Consider the following 25,815-nt stretch of genomic DNA (forward strand, 5'->3'; position numbering starts at 1 on the left):
CCACGCCCATCACTTCCGACCCGGCCCCTGCCACCGGCCCATGCCACCGCCCCCTGCCACTGGTGGGCGAAACCAAGTGTGAGGGGAAGGCAGAGAGGCGCACGCGGAGGAGTCGCCCGCTCTGCCTACAGCCACACTCATCACGGCCCGCGGCAACCCCTCCTGAGGCGTCTCAATGTGGCCTGGTCGAGGTGGGGGCGGGGGCGCGGGCGCGGACTTGAAGAGCAGGCCTTTGAGTTGAAGGCGGGAAAATGGCGGATACCTCGGGGCGTGGCGCTGGGTGAGTTGAGATGCTGCGGGTCTGGATTTGTGGGTGCCAGTGGAGGGCCATGGTCGAGCGCTAGGGACAGAAGGGCAGCAGAGTTGGGGAGCGAGGGTCCTCGGGGAGAGTCCGGATCTGACCCGTCCGAGAACCATGGAGGATGCGTAGGTTCTGGGAGGTGGGATGCAGCCCATGCGCATGCCCTGCAGCGTGGGCTCAGGACCAGAGGTTGAGTTCGAGTCCCTGGTCAAGCCTGCTAGATCCTGGGTCATCTCTGGCGAGTGGCTTAAACTTCTTTGCCTCGCTTTCCTCCGCGGGCTGATGACGCTACCGCTCAACCTTGTAGGCTTAGTGGGTGGTTTCAAAGCGTTTAAAACAGTGACTGGACCCTAAAAGTGGTCCTTTGTTATTACAATTATCATTTTGCAGTGGACAAAGGAGATGATGGAGTTTTAGGGAGGGAAGGTCATTTGCTCAGGCCCACACAGCAAGAGCAAGGGTTAGGGTTAGGTAACATTTCCCTGGTGCCAGGCATGATTCCTGGGCTGTGTTTATTTGTTCATTCCACAATGTCTTTTGTGCCTGTGTGAATTAAAATTGAGTAGGCCATGTGAAATCACTTTTGTTTCCTCCACCTGATCTCGGAGAGACAGGAGTGACTAATGACTTGAAGTTAGATCTTAACTGCTCAGGAATTGAACTTGGGCAGCCTGGGTGAAAATCAGGAATCCTAGCCCCTAGACCAGCTGGATGCTAGAAGCAAAATCGCCCTAATTCTTGAATCGATTGAAAGCAAGAATATTTCAAGGAGGCAAAGCCTGAAAAAACAGGCACAAAGTTTATATGACCTGTATAAACCTACAGTCCTTGTCTGGAAAATGAAGATAAAGCAGGTCAACTGTTAGGTATTTTTAGGGTTGGGAGGATTCCAAGGAAGGAGCAGAGCAGGTGGCACCCAGCCAGCATTTGTTAAAGTTGCTTCTCCCTGCTGTGCCTGGAGGCGTCCCCCACCATGGCCTGGGTCTCACTTTGGTGTCCCCAGAGCCTACTACACAGAAGGAGGCTGCAGTGAGCTGAGCACGGGGACCACCACTGCTGTCACCAGTGGAGCCTGTCGTGTAACATCAGCAGGATTTACAGCATCCAGGCTCCTGTCTGGTATCCACTTGCCCAAACTGGACCCAGCTCTCCCATACCTGCCAACTAATTAGTCAGTGATTCTTAAATTCATGGAACCCAGTCCCCTATCACATCAGGCTTTGTTCTTTTTTTATTATTTTTCATTTTTTTGTCTTTTTAGGGCCCCGCCTGTGGCACATGGAGGTTCCCAGGCTAGGGGTTGAATCAGAGCTGTAGCTGCCAGCCTACACCACAGCCACAGCAACACCAGATCCTTAACCCACTGAGCAAGGCCAGGGCTCAAACCCTCCATCTCATGGTTCCTAGTCGGATTCGTTTCCACTGCGCCACAATGGGAACTCCCAACAACCTAATTTTAGAACATATTAGAACCACCAATCTGTGTTTCTGTCTCTATGGATTTGCCTCTTTTGGACATTTCACATCAGGGGAATCATACAAGCCTTATGTGCTTGGCTTCTTTGACCCAGGGTAACATTTTTGTGATTCATCTTTTTCAGCATATATCAGCACTTCATTCCTTCTTAGGGCTGAATAATATTCAGGGTTCATTTTTTCTTGACAGGAGTTTTGCAGCAGACTTCTCTCCCCTGCGCCCCATCACTCATTCTCCATGACAGCAGATCCGCAACCTCAAGTGCTGTCATATAGGGCAAGGTCATCTCTGGAATGGGGGCGCCCTATGCATTATAGGGTGTTGAGCAGCATCCCTGGTCTCCACCCATTAGGCTGATAGCTGCTCCCTCTGTTGTGACAATCACAGATGTCTTCACAGGTTTCCAAATGTCTCCCAGGAGTCAGAATTGCCCTCCATTGAGCACCCCTGAGTGATTTGTCTGACAGATATTTATCAAGTGCCTCCTGCCTCCCAGGCTGTTAAGGGCTGAATGCTTTTTTTTTTTTTTTTTTTTTTTTTTTTTTTTTTGTCTTTTCAGGGCCACACCCATGGCAAATGGAGGTTCCCAGGCTAGGGGTCCAATCGGAGCTCTAGCTGCCGGCCTATGCCGTAGCCACAGCAACTTTGGATCCAAGCCGAGTCTGCAACCTACACCACACACAGCTCACAGCAATGCTGGATCCTTAACCCACTGAGCGGGGCCAGGGACCCAACCCTCATCCTCATAGATGCTAGTGGGGTTCGTTAACCACTGAGCCACAACGGGAACTCCAGGGGCTGAATGTTTGTATCATCCCTCACCCCCTTCTCAGATTTTTATGTTGAAGCCCTCACCCCCTGACTGTATTTATAGATGTCACCTCTAAGGAAGTTAAGGTTAAGTGTGGTCATAAAGATGGGGCCCTAATCTAGTAGGACTGGTGTCATAAGAAAAGACTGTAGGGGGTCCCTCTTTTGGCTCAGCAGGTTAAGAACCTGACTAATATCCATGAAGATGTGGGTTCGATCCCTGGCCTCGCTCAGTGGCTTAAAGATCTGGCATTGCCCTGAGCTGTGGCATAGCTCTGGGATGTGGCTCAGATCTGGCATTGCTATGGCTGTGGGGCCAGCAGCTGCAGCTCCAGTTCAACCCCTAGCCTAGGAACTTTCATATGCTGCAGGTATGGCCCTAAAAAGACAAAAAAGAGAAGAAGAAACTGTAGATAGCTTGCATGCCGGCTCTCTCCACTTGCACACAAAGACAGTAAGAAAGTGGCTGCCCACCTTGCCTGCACCTTCATCTTGGGCTTCTAGCCACCGGAACCATGAGAAATGAAGGTCTGTTGTTTAAGCCACCCAGTCTCAAATTTTGTGATGGCAGCTCGAGCAGTGAACCCACAGGTGCTAGGAAACAGTGAGGAGCAGATGTGGTCCCTGGCCTTCTGCAACCTCAGAGCCTCTCTTCCTCCCAGCTGCTGGTGGTCGTTCTCTGACAGTGTCCATCTCCTGCTATATGTAGTGGTTCTCCACAGGCTACAGCCAGAATGCCCCCTTTTTTGCATGGCTTAGTGAGCTAAGAGTGGTTTGCACATTTTTAAATGGTTATTAAAAAAAAAATCAAAAGGGGGAGTTCCCGTTGTGGCTCAGTGGTAACTAACCCGGCTAGTATCCATGAGGACGTGGGTTAGATCCCTGGCCTTGTTCAGTGGGTTAAGATCTGGCATTGCCATGAGCTGAGTGTAGGTCGCAGACACATCTTGGATCTGGTATGCTGTGTCTGTGGCTGTGGCTGTGGCCACCAGCTTCAGGTCCAATTTGACCCTTTGTCTGGGAACATCTGTATGCTGTGAGTACAGCCTTAAAAAGACCAAAAAAAAATCAAAAGGGAGTTCCCTTGTGGCTCAGTGGATTGAAGATCCAGTGTCATCCCTGCTGTGGCTCTGGTTACAGCTGTGGTGTGGGTTCTATCCCTGGCCTAGGAACTCCTGCATGCTGTGGGTGAGGCTAAAAAGAAAAATCAAAAGAATAATTTTTAAAAACTGAAGTATGAAAAAAAATAAAAAAAATAAAATTGAAGTATGGTTGATTTATAATATTGTGTTCATTTCAGGTGTACAGCAAACTATTCAGTTATACATATATATATATAAATTTTTTTCTTTTTCAGATTTTTTTCCCTTATAGGTTATTACAAAACATTAAGTATAGTTCCCTGTGCCATACAATAGGCCCTTGTTAGTTATCTGCTTTATATATAATAGTGTGTATATGTTAATCCCAAACTCCTAATATATCCCTCCCCACCCCTCTCCCCTTTTTTTTTTTTTTTTTTTTTTGTTGTTGTTGTTGTTATTGTTGCTATTTCTTGGGCCGCTCCCGCGGCATATGGAGGTTCCCAGGCTAGGGGTTGAATCGGAGCTGTAGCCACCGGCCTACGCCAGAGCCACAGCAACGCGGGATCCGAGCCGCGTCTGCACGGCCTACACCACCGGCCTACACCACAGCTCACGGCAACGCCGGATCGTTAACCCACTGAGCAAGGGCAGGGATCGAACCCGCAACCTCATGGTTCCTAGTCGGATTCGTTAACCACTGCGCCACGACGGGAACTCCCCCTCTCCCCTTTGATAACCACAGGTTTGCTTTGTCTTGTAAGACTTTTTCTGTTTGTATGTAAATTCATTTGTATCTTTTTTTTTTTAGATTCCACATATAAATGATATCCTATGATACTTGTCTTTCTCTGGCTTATTTCACCTAGTAGGATAATCTGGTTTAACCATGCTGCAAAAAGCATTATTTCATTCTTTTTTATGGCCAAGTAATATTCCATTGAATATATAGCTCACATCTTTATCCATTCCTCTGTTGATGGACATTTAGGTTCCTTCCATTATTTTGGCTGTTGTGACTAGTGCCGCAGCAAACACTGGGGTGCATGTCTCTTTTCCAATTATAGTTTTCTCTGGATATATGCCCAGGAGTGGGATTGCAGGATCATATGGTAGTTCTATTTTTAGTTTTTTTAGGGACCCTCCATTCTGTTCTTCGTAATGGCTGTATTAATGTACATTTCTACCAGCAGTTTAGGGGGGTTCATAATGAGAATGACATTTTGACTCTTGAAAATTGCATGAAATTCCAATGTCACATGTCAACCAAGTTTTATTAGAACATAACCATGCCTGTTCCTTTGTGTATCGTCCGAGGCTGTTTCATGCTGGGATGGCAACGTTGAGTAGTTGCAAATGCCAGCCTGTGGCTCATAGAGATGAAAATATTTGCTGTCTGGCCCTTTACAGGAAGAGATCACTACACCCTGGGCTCTGGGAATAGTCTGAGCCCTTAAGCTGAGAATTCAGAAATCTTGTCAGCCAGGCTCAGCGTTCTCTCCTCCCCCATCCCGCATCCTCTGTCATTCTTCTCCAGCTGAGCCACAGGGCTGATCATTTCCAGTCTCCGGATCATTCTCCTCTGTCCCGGTGCCCTTGGTCCTGTTGATCCTTGTCTGGGAACGTCCGTCCTTGTGTCCCTGAGCAAATGATGGTTTGTCACTCACCTTCCAACTCCCCACCCCCACCCCTTTACCTGTCTTCTCACTTGCCTGATAGGAAAATGCTGGCCATCCCTCTCCTGGAAGGAGCTTTGTTGCTTGTTCACCGTGTATCCCCAGTGGCACACAGTAGGCACATGCATGCCTGGTGAATTAATGAGATTGATTTTTTATTTTATTTTGCTTTTTATGGCCACACCTGTGGCATATGGAGGTTCCCAGACTAGGGGTTGAATCATAGCTGCAGCTGCCTGCCTAAGCCACAACAATACCATATCTGAGCTGCACCTCTAAACTACAACACAGCTTGCAGCAATGCTGAATGAAGCCAGAGGTTGAACCTGCATCCTCATGAATACTAGTTGGGTTCTTAACCCACTGAGCAACAATGAGAACTCTAGGATGGGGTCTTTGAGGCTCTGCAAAAATACTCGCTCTTGTGGCTCAGGTGTTGGGGGTGGGGGCTGGGGCTGGGCTGTCCCGAGGAAGCCCGGGCTCCTGGCTGGCTTCCCTGAGCTTCTTATCCAAACTGCATTAACAAGACCCCCGTCTCTGTCTTTTAGGAAGCCTTCCTCAGGGGGTCCCAGTACTCCTAGTGGTGCTAAGACGAGAGGGAGAAGAACACAAGGTGAGCAGAATTGCAGTCTGTCTCTTGTGCCACTGAAATAAAAAGTGATTTTTTTTTTCTCCCCGATATGTGCTTTCAAGGAAGAACAAACAGGTGAGACCAGGGGAGCTGGGGATTTACTTCTGTGTAGTCACACCTTTGGGGATCCGGAGTCTGGTCACCCAGCCCTGTAGCCAGGGGTGCGGCAGGACCCAGTGGGGGTCATCTAGGGCCATGGGCCCTTCTGGCCTTGGAGGTGGCAGGTTGTGCCCAGAACTTATCACTCAGAAGTATGGGTGAGGAGAGTGTGATCCTAATTCATCATCAAATATCAAAGTCTGGGTCCCTGCTGTGGCGCAACAGGATCAGTGGCATCTGCAGTGCCAGGATGTAGGTTCGATCCCTGACTGGCACAATACAGTAAAGGACCTGGTGTTGCCGCAGCTGTGGGCATAGGTCACAACTGTGGCTTGGATCTGATCCTTAATGTGAGAACTCCACATGCTGCAGGGCTGCCAAAAAAGAAAAAAAACAAAACCAAAAAGCATCAAAGTCTGTTTCTTCTCGCTAATCCTGTCAGTCCCTTGGCCACACTTGTGGCATATGGAGGTTTCCAGACTAGGGCTTGCCCACACGTCTGATGTCCATCCAAAGGACTGGGGTCACTGTCAGCAGCGCCCCCCTCAACTCTTAGCAGCGCCCAATTTGAGCGGTAGACTCAGGGATCTCCCACATTGGAGCTCAAGCCTCTGTTAGGATGAAGTATTTTCTTATGCTGTGGGCCAGTGTAGGTCTCAAGAGAACTTCCAGAAGAATTCTAGTTCCAAAGGACTGGAGGTTTCTACCTACAGCATTGCTGGATGATCTGATCTGTAACATCTCTTATATTTACACATGGTGCAGTTCTTGGACACAAATTATATCCGTCACCATAACATTGCTTCCATGGGAACTCCACCACTGTTTAAAACAAACAGGTGCATTCTGGTTTTTTTTTGGAAACTCAAAACAGCTTTTTTTTTTTTTTTTTTTTTTTTTTGTCTTTTGTCTTTTTTTTTTTTGTTGTTGTTGTTGTTGCTATTTCTTGGGCCGCTCCCGCGGCATATGGAGGTTCCCAGGCTAGGGGTTGAATCGGAGCTGTAGCTACTGTAGCTACCGGCCTACACCAGAGCCACAGCAACGCGGGATCCGAGCCGCGTCTGCAACCTACACCACAGCTCACGGCAACGCCGGATCGTTAACCCACTGAGCAAGGACAGGGACCGAACCTGCAACCTTATGGTTCCTAGTCGGATTCGTTAACCACTGCGCCACGACGGGAACTCCTTTTTTTTTTTTTTTTTTTTAGGGCCACATCCACAGCATGTGGAGGTTCCCAGGCTAGGGGTCGAATCGGAGCTATAGCCACCAGCCTATGCCACAGCCACAGCAACGTGGGATCCAAGTGGAGTCTGAGGCCTACACCACAGCTCACGGCAATGCCGGATCCTTAACCCACTAGCGAGGCCAGGTATCAAACCTGCATCCTCATGGATTGTGGGTCAGGTTTGTTAACCACCGAGCCATGCCCCGAACTCCTTAAAACTGCTTTTCAACTGTGCAAGGAACCCAGAGCCTCAGATCTGTTCTAGATGAAGCAAACTCTTTTTTTTTTTTTTTTAAGCTATTTCTTGGGCCGCTCCTGCGGCATATGGAGGTTCCCAGGCTAGGGGTCCAATCGGAGCTGTAGCCACTGGCCTACGCCAGAGACACAGCAACGCGGGATCCGAGCCGCGTCTGCAACCTACACCACAGCTCACGGCAACGCCGGATCGTTAACCCACTGAGCAAGGGCAGGGACCGAACCCGCAACCTCATGGTTCCTAGTCGGATTCGTTAACCACTGCGCCACGACGGGAACTCCGCAAACTCTTGATGATACTACATTTAAGGCAGGTGGTCTCCTTTGCTTGGAAATGGGGTGTCTTGCTTCCACTTTTAGAGGCCTCCTTCTTGACAGTCTGAGCCCACTCGCCATGCAGATATAGCTCTTCCCTACCTGGGGCATGCCTGGGACCACCACCAGCTCCACATCCAGCTCCAGGTGCCCTGTTAACCATGGCTCAGTCTCGCAGTTGCTTTCCGCTCAAGCTTGCAGTTGCCAACTCTGTCCAAAGGAAGATGCAAATCCAGGTGTGAAGATAATGAAGTTGTGGAGTGCCCATTGTGGCTCAATGGGTTAAGAACCCGACTAGTATTCATGAGGATGCGGGGTTTTTGTTTTTTGGTTTTTGTTTTTTTTTTTTGGTCTCTTCGCCTTTTTCTAGGGCTGCTCCCACGGGGCATATGGAGGTTTCCAGGCTAGGGGTTGAATCAGAGCCATAGCCACTGGCCTACACCAGAGCCACAGCAACGCAGGTTCCAAGCCATGTCTGCAACCTATACCACAGCTCATGGCAACGCCAGGTCCTCAACCCACTGAGCAAGGCCAGGGATTGAACCCACAACCATGTGGTTCCTAGTCGGATACGTTAACCACTGCGCCACAATGGGAACTCCGAGGATGCGGGTTTGATCCCTGGCCTCACTCAGTGGGTTAAGGATCTGGTGTTGCTGTGGCTGTGGTGTAGGCTGACAGCTGCAGCTCCGATTCCACCCCCTAGCCTGGGAACTTCCATATGTCTTTGGTGCTACCCTAAAAAGAGAAAAATAAATAAATAAATGAATAAATAAAAGATAAGACAGTTGAAATCACAGTCTCAACCAAATTGTCAAGCTGGGTGACACTGACCATGTCACTCTTCCTGGTGAAATGGGAGACACCTGAGCTCTGGGGACATTTAGGATAAGTGCGGAATCATGCATTTGACTGCTTGCTGAGCACCTGCTCCCTGTGTGGTGGTGCAATACAGCAATGAGCAAAAAGGACTAGAGTCCTTGCCCCTGGGAAGCTTGTCATCCAGGACAAAGGTGACAGGAGACACAAAGAGACACAGGGTGTGTTGGACAGTAACAGTTGCTGCGGATAAAACAGCACGATGGGGGTTAGCTTCTGGTCCGAGGGAGGGGCTAGGTGGCGCAGAGCTGTGAAGGCAGGCAGGGGTGATGTGTGCCCGCTGGCTGGAGGAACAGGTGAGGCAAGACCTGCAAGGTGCCTGGAGGCATCCAACCTTCACTAGCTAATAGACCCACAGGACAGCCTGTTGCAGCCACCAGAGGAGCAGCCAGCCTGGAGGACATAGTGTTTCAAGGAGGAAGTGCAGTGAGCGTGGTGCCCAGTACCGCTGCTGGCTCAGGACGGGGACTGAGAATGGGCCAGTGGGCTTTGGAGCAGGGAGATCTCAGTGGTCTGGCTGAAAGGAGGTTCTTTGGTGCTGTGGTGACTGAGAGCCAGGCTGGGGAGTGGGGGGATTCGAGGGAAGGAGGGAGAAGAGGAAGAGGAGCCAGCATTGTGAAAAGGAACAGAGAAGTGGGGAATGGGTGAGCGGGGGTAGAGGGAGAGGAGCTGGGTCAGGGGAGAATGAACAGTGTGACCATTGGAGAGAGGAAGTGGGAAGGTGCAGGGTAGGGTGGGGGAAGAGGGGTTGCCAGGGCAGTTTCCTAATGGGGTGAGGGCTGGGCACTAGCACCCTGAGTGAGGGGGTGCTTTGCTTTATGCCAAAGCACAGAGGTCTCTCCATGTAGGGGAGCCCGGGATATGGCCCTGAGCTTGGGAGGCAGCTTGATCTCCAGGTGGGAGGGTCATTGTCTTACCAGTGAAGTAGGAAACAGGTCCCCACCTGACCTGCTGACCCGAGGGATGGGCCCAGTGGAGGGCTGGTGGGAGGGTTTGGGAGAGGGGGTGGAGGAGCAGAGCAGAGCAGAGCACTGTGAGTAGTCACTGGGGCTGCCACTAGAGCCCTTGGAGATCAGAGGAACACGTGTGTTTCCTCCATCCGCCTTCAGTGCCCCAGGGGCAGGCTTAGAAGGAGACCTGGGGCTGGACTATCAGCAAGGACACAGCTGTGTCCTAGAAAAGCACGGTGTCAGACGTATCTCAGGGGAGCAGTCCTAAGTGGGCGAAGGGGGTGGGGGCCGTAAAAGGCAGTTCCATGAGTGGGTCATAGATGGACTTGGGTGGGAGACGATTGGTTGGGGTCACGACCATAGGGAGTAATTTGGGGAGGGAGAAGGAGGCAAGCAGGTAGCCATCTCTGGAAGATTGTTCTTTCTTTCCCTGCCCTGTGCCGAGTCCACTTTCTGCTTTGACGTTTGGCACATATTCCTGATCTTCCTTGATACTAGCTCCTGTGGATCTGTTTCTGCTTCTAGCGCAAGGGCTTGTATATAGCAGGTGTCCCATAAGTGTTCTTGCATACAGTAGTTGTGCCATAAATGTTCTTGCATTCGGTAGGTATACCATATATGTTCTTGCTTACAGTCGGGGCTCCTATAATGTTCTTGCATACAGTAGGTATCTCATACTTGCTTGAGGATAAGCAGGGAGGACTGATAGCACCCAGCTCTCTGGTGGGGGGCTGGGAATCCTGGGTGCATGGTGGGTCCTCATGCTCCCATGTTGTAGTTTTGTTATAAACCACAGTGTATCCCCCACAGGTGGAAGAGTGGTGGAGTCCCGGTACTTGCAATATGAGAAGGAAGCCACCAAAAAGGTAACACTACAGTGTACATTTGAAACAGTTTGGGACAGAGTTCCAACAAACTCGAAATTCTGAGGCAGGCACAACTTGGTCTTGAAGGAAGCATTTTGGAAACACTGCCTTTGAGACTATCATGCCCTTTATGCCAAAGCATGGATCTCTGTCGTGGGTGATTACTTTGAGAATCCCTTTTTTGCAAAGCCTTGATCACTGGTGAATCATAAACTTATTCCTGTCTTTCAATCAGATAATTCCATCTCAATCCTGTCCTGAAGCAATTCTGTCTAATGCCTGGCGCACAGTTCCCTGGCCTTGGCTGGTATTTTACTTTATTTTTTTGCTTTTTAGGGATGTACCCACAGCATATGGAAGTTCCCGGGCTAGGGGTATAATTGGAGCTGCAGCCCCTGGCCTACACCACAGCCACAGCCATGCCAGATTCGAGCTATATCTGCGAACTGCACCACAGCTCATGGCAACGCTGGATTCCTGACCCACTGAGTGAAGCCAGGGTTCTGACCTGCATCCTCATACATACTAGTCAGATTCATTTCTGCTGCACCTTGGCTGTTTTTTTTTTGTCTTTTTGCCTTATCTATGGCTGCACCCATGGCATATGGAGGTTCCCAGGCTAGGGGTCTAATCGGAGCTGCAGTTGCCCACCTATGCCAGAGCCACAGCAGTGCAGCATCTGAGCTGCTTCTGTGACCCACAGCACAGATCACGGCAACGCTGGATCCTTAACCCATCGAGCAAGGCCAGGGATCGAACCCACAACCTCATGGTTCCTAGTCGGATTAGTTAACCACTGAGCCATGATGGGAACTCCTTGGCTGGTATTTTAAAAATATCTGTAGGGTTTTAGAGAAAGACTACGGGGGAAGAAAAGCTACATGCCTGAGTCATGCAGTATTAGAGAAGGAGGTGTTTGTTTGTTTTGGCCGTGCCTGTGGCATGGGGAAGTTCTGCGGCCAGGGCTTGAACCCATGCCATAGCTGTGTCTCAAGCCACAGCAGTGACCATGCCAGATCCTTAACTGCTAGGCTACCAGGAAACTCCTAGAGGAAGAATTTAGTGACCTACCCTCTAGCCACACCATGAAAATAATGAAACTATTGACAGTGATAGCATGAAACACTGAACTACTTGAGAGGCTGCTCTGTGTGGTGTTTAATGAAAACAGTCATTAGGAGTTCCCATTGTGGTGCAGTGGAAATGAATCCGATTAGGAACCGTGAGGTTGTGGGTTCGATCCCTGGCCTTGTTCAGTGGGTTAAAGATCTGACATTGCTATGAGCCTCTCTTAAAACCCTTTGAGTCTCCAAAAGCTTTTGCATTAAAACAATGGTTCTTGGAGTTTCCTGGTGGCCTAGTGATTAGGGTCAGTGCTTTCACTGCTGCTGTACTTCATAATTTGAATGTTGCCTGGCAAACTTGCTTATATGACCCCCATGTGTCTGCATGCTATATAGGATTTCAGATCTTTTTCTTTTTCCTTTTTTACAGCCACACCTACAGCATATGGAAGTTCCTGGACCAGGGGTTGAATGGGAGCTGCAGCTGAGGGCTACACCACAGCTGCAGCTGAGGGTCAGGACAGCATTGGATCTTTAATCCAGGATTGAACCTGAATTCTCAAGGAGACTATGTTGGTTTCTTAAACAGTTGAGCCACAACAGGAACTCCAGGATTTTAGCTCTGTAAGACCATCTCTGTTTTCTTTTCTTTCTTTTTTTTTTTTTTTTTTCATGTTTTAAATTAAGGTGTAATTTACATAGAAGAAGCATCATTCTTTTCAGCATACAGTTCTGTCAGTTTTGACAAACACATCTAGCCCCAGACCCGCCACAAGAAAGAGAACAGTCTGTCACCACCACCTCCCTCTGCCCAAATCGTCTTGTGCTCCAAAGGAACCAGCCCCTTCCCACCCCAGGCATCCAAGATCTGTTTTCTGTCCCTGTGGCTTTGCCTTTCCAGAAGGTCATTGAAAAGATGGCGCACAGGATGTAGCCTCTTGCCGTCTGGTTGCTTTCACATAAAGTTCTCTCCCTGCCCTTGCCTGTTACAGTTAGTGCTGATTCCTTCTAATGGCTGAAGAATATTACACAGCATGGATGAACCACGCTGTGCTCAGCCATTCCCTGACAAAGGACATTTGGTTTGTTTCCTGGTTTTGGTAATTTGGAATGAAGCCACCTTAAATATTCCTTCTGGATTCCATGTGGATATGTTTTTGTTTCTCCCAGGAGGGGAATTGGAAGTAAATGTATATTTGACTTTGTAAGAAACTGCCCCCCTCTCCAGTGGAGAGTCAGTACTTTAAGATCGACATCATTCTAGTGGGTGTAAAGTGGTATCTCATGGTGATTTGTTTTATTTATTTAATTTATTTATGTATGTATATATGTTTTTTGTCTTTTTAGGGCTGCACCCTGCAGCATATGGAGGTTCCCAGGCTAGGGGCAATCAGAGCTGTAGCCACTGGCCTACGCCAGAGCCACAGCAATGTGGGATCTGAGCCAAATCTGTGACCTACACCACAGCTCACAGCAACGAGGATCCTTAACTCACTGAGCAAGGCCAGGGATTGATCCTCTGTCCTCATGGGTGCTAGTTAGATTTGTTTCCACTGAGCCATGACGGGAACTGCTCATGGCGATTTTAACTTGCTCTTCCATAACAGCTAATGATGTCGATCATCTTTTCATGTGCTTATTGGCCATTCCAATACCTTTGGAGATCTGTCCTTTCAGATCTTTTGCCCATTTAAAAAAATTGGGTTATTTGTTTTCTCATTATTAAGTTTTTTTTTTTTTCATTCTCTCCTTCCAATCTGGAAATATTAAGTTATATTTAAGCTTATACCAAGGTACAGATTTTTTTTATTACTCAAATGAATTTATCACATCTGTAGTTGTATAATGATCATAACAATCTGATTATTGAGTTTTGAGACCTCTTTTCTCTTTATTTTTTACATTTTATGGCTGTGCCTGCAGCATATCCAAGTTTCCAGGCCAGGGATTGAATTTGAGCTGCAGCAACACTGGATCCTTTAACCCACTGTGCCAGGTTTGTGATTGAACCTGCACTTCCACAGCAACTCAAGCCACTGCAGTCGGATTCTTAACCCACTGTGCCACAGTATGAACTCTGAGAGTTCTTTCTATATCCTAGATACCAACCCTTTCTGGTGATCTGCAAATATTTTCTCCCAGTATGTGGCTTGGCTTTTCATTCTCTTAAGTATCTTGTGAAGAACAGAATTTCTTGATTTTGATGAGGTCCAGTTTATTCTGCTTTTATAGAATGTGCTTTTGTTGTCTTATCTAAGAAACCTTTGGAGAAATAGCAACAACAACAACAACAAAAAAAGACAAAAAAAAAAAAAAAAAAAATGGGAGTTCCCGTCGTGGTGCAGTGGTTAACGAATCCGACTAGGAACCATGAGGTTGCGGGTTCGGTCCCTGCCCTTGCTCAGTGGGTTAACGATCCGGCGTTGCCATGAGCTGTGGTGTAGGTCGCAGACGTGGCTCGGATCCCGTGTTGCTGTGGCTCTGGCGTAGGCCAGTGGCTACAGCTCCGATTCAACCCCTAGCCTGGGAACCTCCATATGCCGCGGGAGCGGCCCAAGAAATAGCAACAACAACAACAACAAAAAAAGACAAAAAAAAAAAAAAAGAAACCTTTGGAGTTCCCATTGTGGCTCAGTGGGTTACAAACCCGACTAGTATCCATGAGGATGTGGGTTCAATCCCTGGCCTCATTCAGTGGGCTAAGGATCCAGTGTTGCTGTGAGCTGTGGTGTAGGTTGCACACTTGGCTCAGATCTCATGTTGCTGTGGCTGCAGTGTAGGCCAGCAGCTGTAGCTCTGATTTGACCCCTAGCTTGGGAACTAGGAGTCGGGGTGGCCCTAAAAAGCAAAAAAACAAACAAACAAACAAAAAAAACAAATAACTTTGCCTAACTGAAGATCATAAAGATTTTCTCCTGAGTTTTATAGTTTTAGGTTTTATATTTAGGTCTGTGATACATTTTGAATTAATCTTTGTATCTAGTGTGATGATGAAATCAGTTTTAAGTATATGGATGTCTTCTTGTTCCAACACCATTTGTTGTTTTGTTTTGTTTTTAGGCCACACCTGTGGCGAATGGAAGTTCCCAGGCTAAGGGTTGAATTGGAGCTGCAGCTGCTAGCCTGTGCCACAGCTGCAGCAACACCAGATCCGAGCTGCATACGTGATCAGTGTACTGAAGCTCACGGCAACTCTCCTTTCCCTATTGTATTGTCTCATTACCTTTGTTGCAAAGCAATTGACTATGTATGTACATATCATTTATGGACTCTGTTCTTTTCCATTGCTCTACATGTTTATCGTTAGGCCATTTCCACATTGCCCAGATTACTGTAGCTTTGTATTAAGTCTTAAAATTGGGTAGTGTGAATTATCCCACTCTATTTTTTTCCAACTGACTCTTCTAGTTCCTTTGCCTTTCTATATAAGTTTTAGAATTAGCTTGCTATTTGAATTGTATCGAATCTATGCATCAGTTTAGGGGAGAAAAACATCATAAAACACCAAATCTTTCAATCCGTGAACATGGTACACCTCTCCATTTATTTGCTCTTCTCAGATTTTTTTCAGCAGTGTTTTGTAATTTCCAGCTGTACGACAGACCTTCCTCACGTTTGGTTAGGGTTACACTTAAGTATTTGGTGTTTTTTTGTGCTGTTTTACAAGATCTTCTCTTTCTTTCTTTGTTTCCTTTCTTCCTTTTTGTGATGAAATTTTTTTTTTTTTTTTTTTTGCTTTTTAGGGCCACACCTGCGGCATATAGAGGTTCCTAGGCTAGGGGTCGAATCAGAGCTACATCTGCTCATCTGTGCCACAGCAATGCCAGATACGAGCTGCTTCTGCAACCTACACCACAGCTCATGGCAATGCCGGATCCTTAACCCACTGAGCAAGGCCAGGGATTGAGCCCCCAACCTCATGGTTCCTAGTCAGATTCATTTCCTCTGCTCCATGATGGGAACTCCTGAAATTTTTTTTTAAATTAAGAAATTCACATATAACATGTTAGTTTTAGGTATACAATATGATGATTTGATATTTGTGTATATTGCAAAATGATCACAATAAATAGAGTTAACATCCATCACCACATAGTTATAAAAATTTTTTTCTTTGCTGAGAACTTTTCCTTTGTACTGTCCTTTAATTTTTTTTTTTTTTTTTTTTTTTTGTCTTTTTTCTGCCATTTCTTGGGCCGCTTCCTCGGCATATGGAGGTTCCCAGGCTAGGGGTCGAATCGGAGCTGTAGCCGCTGGCCTACGCCAATGCCACAGCAACGCGGAATCCAAGCCATGTCTGCAACCTACACCACAGCTCACGGCAATGCCGGATCGTTAACCCACTGAGCAAGGGCAGGGATCGAACCCACAACCTCATGGTTCCTAGTCGGATTCGTTAACCACTGCTCCACGACAGGAACTCCTGTCCTTTAATTTTAATTTGGAAGTTGTTCATTGCTAGAAATATCTTTTTATATTGACCCTATATCCTGCAACCTTGCTAAACTTAATAGTTTTAGTAGTGTTTTTTAGTATGTTTTGGGATTTTTCCATGTGAAGAATCGTCTCTGTAGAAGAGAGTTTTATTTCTTCTTTTGCAACCCATTTGCCTTTTATTTCTTATTCTCACACCTCCAGTGGGAGGTTGAATAGGCGTGGTGTCTGTACATGGAAACGTTCTCACTCTTCAACAGTTTTTTTTGCTTTTATATTATTATATTATAACAGCTTGCTAGCTCCATGCATTGCTTGCTTTTTTGTATGTTTTGAATGTTAATACCTGTACAAAAGCTTTGTTTTTTCTGATGACCAAATTAATATGTTCTCTCTATAAAACTGGCCCGTGCTAAAAGGTATACAGAAAGTCAGTCATCTGTAACCTGCCATTTCTCACATCATCACCAGCCAACATTTTGGTGATTTCCTGTGTTCCGTGCATGTGAGAGTATCCTTTTTGACAAAATTAGTTTGTCCTGTATACATGCAATTAAATATTAGAATGCTTTAAGTCTGTTCTTTGCCTCAAAGTAAGAGCACATGCAGAACTCTAAGATTGCAGAGAACCCCTTCTCATGAAGGGGAGGTGTCTTGTCCCCTGAATGTCGTGTTTTCTCCTGACAGGCTCCTGCAGCAGATACGTTAAAGAACAGTGGGAAGATGCCTGAAGGTGGAAGAAAACCCAGCCTCCTCCAGAAGAGCAAAGGTGCATAAAGATGGAGGGAGGCTGTGAAACAGCTCTGAGGCTTAGGAAGTGATGAGCATTAAGAAACCATAATTTAAACTCAGCTGTGATCATTTAGAGGGAGTCTGCGTTCCATTGTATGGTGTCATAGGAAATTACTTTTTTTCGAGGGAACTCCAGAAATTACTTTAAATGCCATATGTGCAAATGACAAAACGTTCGACCAGTGCAAATACAAGAAAAGTCACCATCTCCCATCTCAAGTTACCATTTCTCATCTAGGAGGCAACCACTCTTGATAGATTTTTGTTTATCTATCTAGAATTTTTTAAAAATGCTAGCATAGGAGTTCCCACTGTGGCACAACAGGTTAAGGGTCCAGCATTATCTCTGCAATGGCTGGGGTTGACACTGAGGCTCAGGTTCCATCCCTGGCCTGGCACAGTGGGTTAAGGATCTGGCACTGCTACAGCTCTGTAAGTCACAGCTTCAGCTCAGATTCAATCCCTGGCCGGGAAACTTCCATGTGCTGCAGGTGCAGCCAAAAACTAAAAATGCTAACACAAATGGTACCATAACCTACACTTTTGTGACTTCCCCCTTTTCGTTTCCATGTATTTACTACTTCAACTATAGTTGAAGTATAGTTGTTCATTAAATAGTTTTTTGTTGACTTGCTAACATGACAGTGTATTTTACATACCTTTGCTTGTTCCACAGCCTTCTGGAACCTTGGCTTAATTGAAGCATGCAGTACACCAGGTGCCCATTTTAGATGGTATAAGGCATAATTTCACATTTTTAAATAGAGGCTAAAAGATGAAGGGAGCTCTCAGAGAAGATGAACAGTCCAGAAGCTACAGGAGAAAGAGGGAAAGAGCAGAGGGCAGAACGAGTATATCACATCTTATCAGGTTCTTATATCCTGAAACACAACATCTTTTCATTTTTTCATTTTTATTTAAAGCATTTTATTATTATTATTTTTTGGCTGCATCCACAGCATGCAAAAATTCCTGGGCCAGGGATCAAAGTTGAACTATAGCAGCAACCTGAGCTGCTGCAGTGACAATGCTGATTCCTTAACTCACCTTACCATGTCACAAGGGAACTCCCTATTTTATTTTATTGAAGTATAGTTGAGTTACAATGTTATGTTAGTTTCCTTTTCTTTTTTTTTTGTTTTTCTTTTTTTTTTTCTTTGGTCTTTAGGGAGCATCCATGGCATATGGAGGTTCCCAGACAAGGGGTTGGATTGGAGCTGTAGCTACTGGCCTACGTCACAGCCATAGCAACGCAGGATCCGATCCGATCCGCATCTGCAACCTACACTGCAGTCCATGGCAATGCTGGATCCTTGACCCACTGAACGAGGCCAGGGGTCGAACCTGCGTCCTCATGGATGCTAGTCAGATTTGTTTCCCCTGAGCCATGATGGGAATTCCAAACATTGTGTTAGTTTCAATATATAGCACAGTGAGTTAGTTATGCACACACACATATATATCCTTTTTCAGATTCTTTTATAGGTTATTACAAAATATTGAGTATAGGTCCCTGTGTTTTAAAGTAGGCCCTTGTTGGTTATCTATTTTATATATAGTAGTGTGTATCTGTTAATCACAAATTCCCAGTTAATCCCTTCCCCCTTTGGTAATTATATGTGTGTTTTCTATGTCTGTGGGTCTATTTCTGTTTTGTAAATAAGTTCATTTGTACACAGCATTTTTTATTTAAAGATTTAAGTTCTTTTATTTAAGCAAAAAAGCTTATTTGTACCTTTCTGTTCTAAAGAATACCTCTCTTTTCTCGTTCTATTTTAACATATAGTCAGGTTGTTGACTAGGAATTTCCAGAGGTTTTTCAACCTTCTGTACCGCCCCCTCATAAGAAACTGAGTTTTGGGGAACAAGTGGTACTGTATAGGAAAGTCACTTGCTTAGGTATAGAGCATCTTGCTACTGTGATGACTTCCAGAGTTCTCATTGGGCCCACAGATAGCAGTGGAATTGGCAAGGGTGACCTGCAGTCCACCTTGCTGGAAGGGCATGGCACTGCCCCGCCTGACCTGGATCTCTCGGCCATTAATGGTAAGTCATTTGCTGTACCCATCTTTTCCCCAGCTGGGGGTTGCAATGCATTTTTAAGGGCTCCTGAGATAGGCTCTCCTCACCTTAAAAATGCTTGCTTTTTTAGGGCCACACTTGCAGCATATGGAGGTTCCCAGTCTAGGGGTCCAATTGGAGCTACAGCTGCTGGCCTACGCCACAGCCACAACAACATCAGATCCAAGCCACACGTCTGTGACCTATACCACAGCTCACAACAATGCCAGATCTTCAACCCACTGAGCGAGGCCATGACCTCATAGTTCCTAGTCGGATTCATTTCCGCTGCGCCATGATGGGAACGCCTCTTTTCTTTCTTTTTAAATTGAATTATAGTTGATTTACAATCTTGTGTTAGTTTCAGGTGTACAGCAAAGTGATTCAGTTTTTTATATATATATTTGCATAGATATATGTGTATGTATGTATAAAAACTGCACACATTCTAAGAGGATTTGCAGAGCTTCAGTTTCCCCAAGTACAGGAAGAGAGAGAAATGTAGGATCATGTGAATATATGTATATATTCTTTTTTAGATTCTTTGTCTATATAGGCTATTACAAAATATTGAATATAGTTCCCTATGCTATACAGTAGGTCCTTGATGGTTATCTGTTTTATATATAGTAGTGTGTATTCGTTAATCCCAAATTCCTAATTTATCCCGCCCTGCCCCTTTCCCCTTTGGTAACCAGAAATTTATTTTCTTTTTCTTTTCTTTTTTTCTTTGTATGGTTATATTTACATTTTATTTTATTAAAAATGTTTTTTATTAGAGGATAGTCGATTTACAATGTTCTTTCAATTTCTGCTGTACAGCAGTGACCTGGCCATACATATATACACATTCTTTTTCTCATATTATCTTCCATCATGTTCTATCACAAGTAGGTTTATTTCCTATGTCTGTGATTCTATTTCTGTTTTGTATATAAGTTCATTTGTATCCTTTTCTTTTTAGACTCCACATAAAAGCAATGTCATGTGATATTTGTCTTTCACTGGCTGCTTTATTTCACTTAGCGTGGTAATCTCTAGGTCCATCCATGTTGCAGCAAATGGCATTTCATTCTTTTTTATGGCTGAATAATATTCCATTGTGTATATGTACCATATCTTCTTTATCCATTCCTCTGATGATGGACACTTAGGTTGCTTCCATGTCTTAGCTGTTGTACATAGTGCTGCAGTGAACATTGGGGTGCATGTATCTTTTCAACTTATGGATGAAATGCTTTTTTTGATCTTAGACAAAAGTATGGTTCGAAAGACTCCACAATTAGAAAAAACGATGTTACAGAAAACTGAGTCTTCATCATTTTCTGCCTTGAAGAAAAAGAGCCCAGTAAGTGTCTGAAATGAGAGGGAAGCCACTATAGCAGGCCGGCTAACTGTGATCTAACTCTTGTCCCGAACCAGGTACCTCTCGAGGACCTGGAGCTCCAAGAGCGGACAAGCCAGCCATGCCTTTTAGAATAAAAACAGCACATGTTCTAAGGGGATTCTCAGAGCTTCAGCTTCCCCAAGTACACGTACAGGAGGAGATAGAAATATAGGATCATGTGAAAAATGAGATTGGGGCCTTGTTTGCTGGTGCCTTGGCAAAGGAAGCTCTAGGCCAAGCCCTGTCCCTGGTAGGGAGGTCAGCTGGGCTGTGGCTCAACAGGTGGGATCCCAAGTCCTGGTTCTGGTGAGGTATCCAGCTGGTGGGTGCCACCAGCTGGTGCTTGACTGCCCAGCCACCAGGAAGAGACCAAACCATCCTCATCCTTTTCAGAGGTCCCAAAAGACTAAATGAAAAAATAGAAACAGTGAACATGTTGATGCACAGTCAAGAATTGCTGAATGACAGATTTAAAGAAAGTACCTATGGGTTAGGGTTCTGCCCCTCCCCGAGGGAGAGAGCTGGATTTATACCAGTTCATGGGGAACCAGGAGTATCTTTTTCTTCTCCTTAAGGATCTTTCCCAAGCGATGGAAATGGTGGAATCCCAGACACTGCTCCTGAGTCTACTGGCCTTGAAGGTGAGGGCAGAGCCTCTTTCATGCCTGTTGCAGGTGGAAGGGCAGCCACTCTCGGCCGCTCAGTCCCCTCTGGCCTGAGCTTTTGTTTTTTGCTTCCTAGATGGAGAATGGTCTTGCAGCATTCGAAGAAAAGGCAGAGAAGAATCTATTACTAATGTGCAAAGAGAAGGAGAAGCTACAGAAAAAGACCCATGAGCTGAAGCGCAAACTTCTCCTCTGTCAGAGGAAGCGGGAGCTGACGGATGTCCTAGACGCTCAGGTCAGGGGTGACCATGGCCTCTGAGCCACGTGTCCTGGCAGCATCCATCCACCAGGGCGGAAGGGGTGCAGTTTGGAGGGAGCCCTTATGTGGATGGTGGGTGTCACTCTTCACCTGCACTAACCCCGTGCCTGGCTTCTGACACCATGAGCGTTACGTGGGACAGTTTCCCAGAGGATGTGTGTCCTTTCAGTACACACAGACTCAAATTCTTCAGGCACCCAGGCCTTGTGCCCAGTGACACAGAGACGCTCTCTGGGCCTGCCCAGGTGGACCAGGGACCTGGTGGGAGACTCGGTGCTGGTGTGGTCAGTGCTGGGATAGGGGTGTCCAGGGAAGGTCACAGCGAACCCCGGGAATCTAGAAAGGGCCAATCAGGGAATAGGGCTCCTCATCTGGTAGGTGTGAGTCCTGGGGCCGCTGTAACGAAGGACCCCAGGCTGGGCAGTGGCTTAAACAATTAACATGTATTTTCTCTCAGTTCTGGAGGCTCTAAGTCTGAGGTCAAGGTGTGGGCCGCCAGGTTGGTTCCTTCCCAGGGCCAGGAGGCCGTGGTATCCCGGTCCCTCCCTTTGGCCTGTAGATGGCCGTTTTCTCCTCCATCTCTTCACCAGGCCCTCTCCCCACGGGCCCCTGTCTCCACATTTCCCCCTTTTGTAAGCACACCAGTCATACTGATCAGGGCCCACCTTAATAATCCCACATTAACTGGATACAGTCTCTGCAAAATCTCCAAATCAGGTCACATTCTGAGGCACTGGGGGTTGGGATGTCAACGGAGGGATTTGTGAGGACACAATTCAGCCCTTAACATGCAGCACGTGCATGTGAGCTCACCCCGTGGCCAGGTCCCGAACTGAGAGTCGGGTCCTTGTCGTCATGGAACTCACAGTAGAAGGGAAAGAAAAGGCAATTAAATAAATCAGTGATTTGTTATACCCCCCAGGCACCATGTACAAGGGAAAAGTCGGTGGCCGGGCATGGCCTTGGTGGAGGGCAGGCATGTCAGCTCAGTTCACTGACTTTCCCTGGTCCACTGTGATCCCAGTTGAGGGCCCGGCCCTGGAATGTACTGGAAGGCTGACACACGTTCCTGATGAGGAGGCCTGGGCAAACTTGCTCCTGAGCTGCACCTTTGAAGCTTCTGAGAAGATTCCCTAGGACATGTGGCAGACCAGGGCTGCATCTGAACCTCACCCATGCTGCCCATTAAGCTTCCTGGGAGGTGAGTGCAGGGTCTCTGCCTCACAGGCCCCTTCCCCGCCCCTCCTGCAGATCGAGATGCTCAGCCCCTTTGAGGCCGTGGCCAGCCGCTTCAAGGAGCAGTACAAGACGTTTGCCACTGCCCTGGACACGACGAGGCACGAACTGCCCATGAGATCGATCCACCTGAAAGATGGAGACGGGCAGCGGCTCTTGGGTAGGAAATGGGCTGGGCAAGGGGTGGGGCAAACCGCCCACTGTGTGCTGCTGTCTCCTGTGTGCTGGGCACCTTTATCCCTTGGTGTCATGTCACAGGCCTCCTCTCAGGTAGATGGCGTGTCCCCCATCAAATGGCCGAGGACCTGGGGGGCTGGCATGGCTGCAGTTTGTCCAGGGTGGTGCCCTGAGTAAGGACTGTGTTGGGATTAGAACCCAGGGCTGCAGGACCTGCCCGTGACTTCTGCTGGAAAGCATCCTGGGGGGTTCCTTGGGCAGGTCTACAGAAGTGCTTTGGTGCCTGGGAGGTATGGGGGTGACAGGGCCATCTGTCCTGCCTTCTTCACTTTTTTTTTTCTTTTTGGGACCACACCTGTAGCATATGGAAGTTCCCAGGCTAGGGCTTGAATCAGAGCTGCAGGTACCAGCCTATGCCACAGCCATAGCAATGAGGGATCCAAACTATATCTGTAACCTACACCACAGCTTATAGCAACACGGGATCCTTAATCCACTGATCAAAGCCAGGGATCGAACCCGCATCCTCACAGATACTGATCAGGTTCGTTTCCACTGAGCCACAGTAGGAACTCATAGGTTTGTTTCTGTCGAGGACACTGACATGGCATTCCAGTTGTGTTCCTGTGACCGACTGTACGCAAACACGCCTGAGCCACTGTCTCATGCCCCAGTGATCTCAGGCAAAGGGGCACAGAGGCGATACCAGTGCACGAATGTTAAGAATCCAACTATAGTGGCTGTGGTTCCTGCAGAGACTCGTTTTTGATCCCCGACCCGGCACAGTGGGTTAAAAGGATTTGATGTTGCTGGAACTGCGGTGCAGGTTGTGGCTGCAGCTTGGATTCCATCCCTGGCTCCATATGCTGTGGGTGTGGCCATAAAAAATTTTTTCTTAAAAAAGAAAAATCTAGTTGGCCACCAAGCTTATGCATCTGTTGTTTGGGGTGCCTTGAAACCATGGCTGACACCCCTTTTCCCCTCCAGATGAATTGCAGCCAGAATTGATGACCACGCGCCATCTGCTGGGAGAACTTGGCATCGGCAGCTCAGAGGAAAACATGAAGGCTTTGGACCTGCTGAACGAACTCAAGGAAGTGACCCAGATGAAGGATCTGGAGCTCCGAAGGTACTGCAGAAAATATTGTAAGAAAAAGAAGAGTTCCCGCTGTGGCTCAGCAGGTTAAGAACCCGACTAGTATCCTTGAGGAGTAAGGTTCAATCCCTGGCCTCACTCAGTGGGTTAAGGATCCGATGTTGCCATGAGCTGCGGTGTAGGTCACAGGTGTGGCTCAGATCTGTAATTGCTGTGGCTCTATTTTGACCCCTAGCCTGGGAACTTCCATATGCTGCGAGTGCGGCCCTTAAAAGAAAAAAAAAAAGAAAAGAAAAAGATAGTCTTCCTTTCCTGCACCTGTTGGGCAGAGATGAGCTATTGGCAGCTACACTGTGGAGGGTGTGCTGCCTTCCAGAGGGTGGGCAGCTCCGGTGTTTATCAGAGGCCGAGGGTATCAGGTCTAGCAAGGCAGCGGGAGGGGAATGGGCAGGATGCCTTCAACCAACCAGAACCCTGGTGAGAAAATAGAAAGAGGTGTATCAGTTCCTCAGAGTAACACAGACCAGGGGCCCTTGGATTGGTCTATTCATGCTCTCAATATTTTTCAGGGTTGGGGCTCTAGGAAGTCTTAGAACTTCTTATTGATGTGTAAATAATATAGAAAAGCCTCAGATTATAATAATGCCTCTTGATGGCTTTCATGACAGGCACCCTGCGTAACCTACACCCAGGTCCATGTAGCCCAAGGCTGGCCCCCCAAAGCCACCCTGCCCCCTTCTCCCTCATCCAGGACATTTCTAACCATGGGGCGTTCCTCCACATCTTCCAAAAAAGAATTTAGTTTTCTTCTCCTTTGCTTTTTTTGTTTTTTTGGTGGGTTTTTGTTTGTTTGTTTGTTTTTTGTCTTTTTAGAGCCACACTAGTGGCATATGGAGGTTCCCAGGCTAGGGGTCCAGTTGGAGCTGTAGACACTGGCCTATGCCACAGCCACAGCAACGCAGGCTCCAAGCCAAGTCTGTGACCTACACCACAGCTCACAGCAATGCTGGATCCTTAACCCACCGAGTGAGGCCAGGGATTGAACCTGCGTCCTTGTGGATACTAGTCGGCTTCTTAACCCACTAAGCCACAACGGGAACTCCTAGTTCTCTTCTCTCTTATGAGGCCAAATGTCCTTCCTGAAGGGCCTGAAAGGTTGGAAAAGTCCTCGTGATGGACACAAGTGTAATGGCATCTCCATTTCTCTGTGCCCCGGGATGAAATCAGGACACACCAAAGGCTGCTAGGTGGCCAGGGTCACAGGTGCAGATGGGGAAACGTGTTGTTTTGTGCTGATTTTCTACCTTCCTTTATGTTGTATGAGCACCAGGCCACTCCCCGTTCATGGTTCTGTCTCCCACTCCTGGGATAGTTCCTGGAGAGAGGTGTTGATACGTCGTAAATATTTGTTGAGTAAAGGATTCTTTTCTTTCACACCTTCCCTGTCCTGCTGTCAGGGTTTCCTTCGTTGACTTCTGTTCAGACAAAGCTTATCCACCACTGCTGCTTCCCCATGAGTCCAGGGAAGGTCACCCTGAACCTGCCTCCATCACGTGGCAGCCGTGATGGGGCTTGGGCTGTGCCAGGTGCCCAGGGATGGAGGGTAAAAAATCTGTCATCATCCTCTTCTTTGCACAGGAGCTTTGCCCAGGTTCTGGAACTCTCCGCCCAGGCAAGTAAAGAAGCAGCCTTAATCAACCAGGAGGTCTGGGAAGAGGCCCAGGGCTCCAAGGCCTCCAGCCAGTGGTATTTCAATCCCGAAGAGGCCACTGGTGGGGAAACTCGGGGTGAGCCTGGGAGCCTCCTCCTCCCGGGCCACGATGAGCTGTGAATCTACCTGCAAGCCAGGTCTCCCTGGGAATGGGTGGTGGGGGGAGCCCATGCTCTGCCTCCTGTGGGGGTGGGGGTGGGGAACCTGCAGTGACCCACGTGTAATATTCTGGAAACTTAAGCACTTTATGTACTTAGTCTAGTTGTATAGCTGTTTTTGTATGATAATCTCTTTTGCTATTTAACAAAACAGTTTTGCAATTGAACCTTGGTAATTTAACAAATAAAACTATTCTGCAGTTGAA

General features: G+C 47.3%; 1 protein-coding gene across 1 annotated transcript; it reads left to right on the plus strand.

Annotated features, from left to right (window-relative positions):
- Window positions 12–25,815, plus strand: HAUS8 (HAUS augmin like complex subunit 8). Its single transcript, XM_021083576.1, has 11 exons — window positions 12–280; window positions 5,895–5,959; window positions 10,514–10,569; window positions 16,755–16,836; window positions 18,813–18,905; window positions 20,174–20,268; window positions 20,883–20,948; window positions 21,049–21,207; window positions 22,483–22,627; window positions 23,632–23,773; window positions 25,379–25,815. The coding sequence occupies exons 1-11, from the start codon at window positions 252–254 to the stop codon at window positions 25,569–25,571; spliced, it is 1,125 nt and encodes a 374-aa protein (XP_020939235.1). The 5' UTR covers window positions 12–251; the 3' UTR covers window positions 25,572–25,815.

The sequence above is a fragment of the Sus scrofa genome, chromosome 2, assembly GCF_000003025.6.
Source record: "Sus scrofa isolate TJ Tabasco breed Duroc chromosome 2, Sscrofa11.1, whole genome shotgun sequence".
Lineage (NCBI taxonomy): Eukaryota > Metazoa > Chordata > Mammalia > Artiodactyla > Suidae > Sus > Sus scrofa.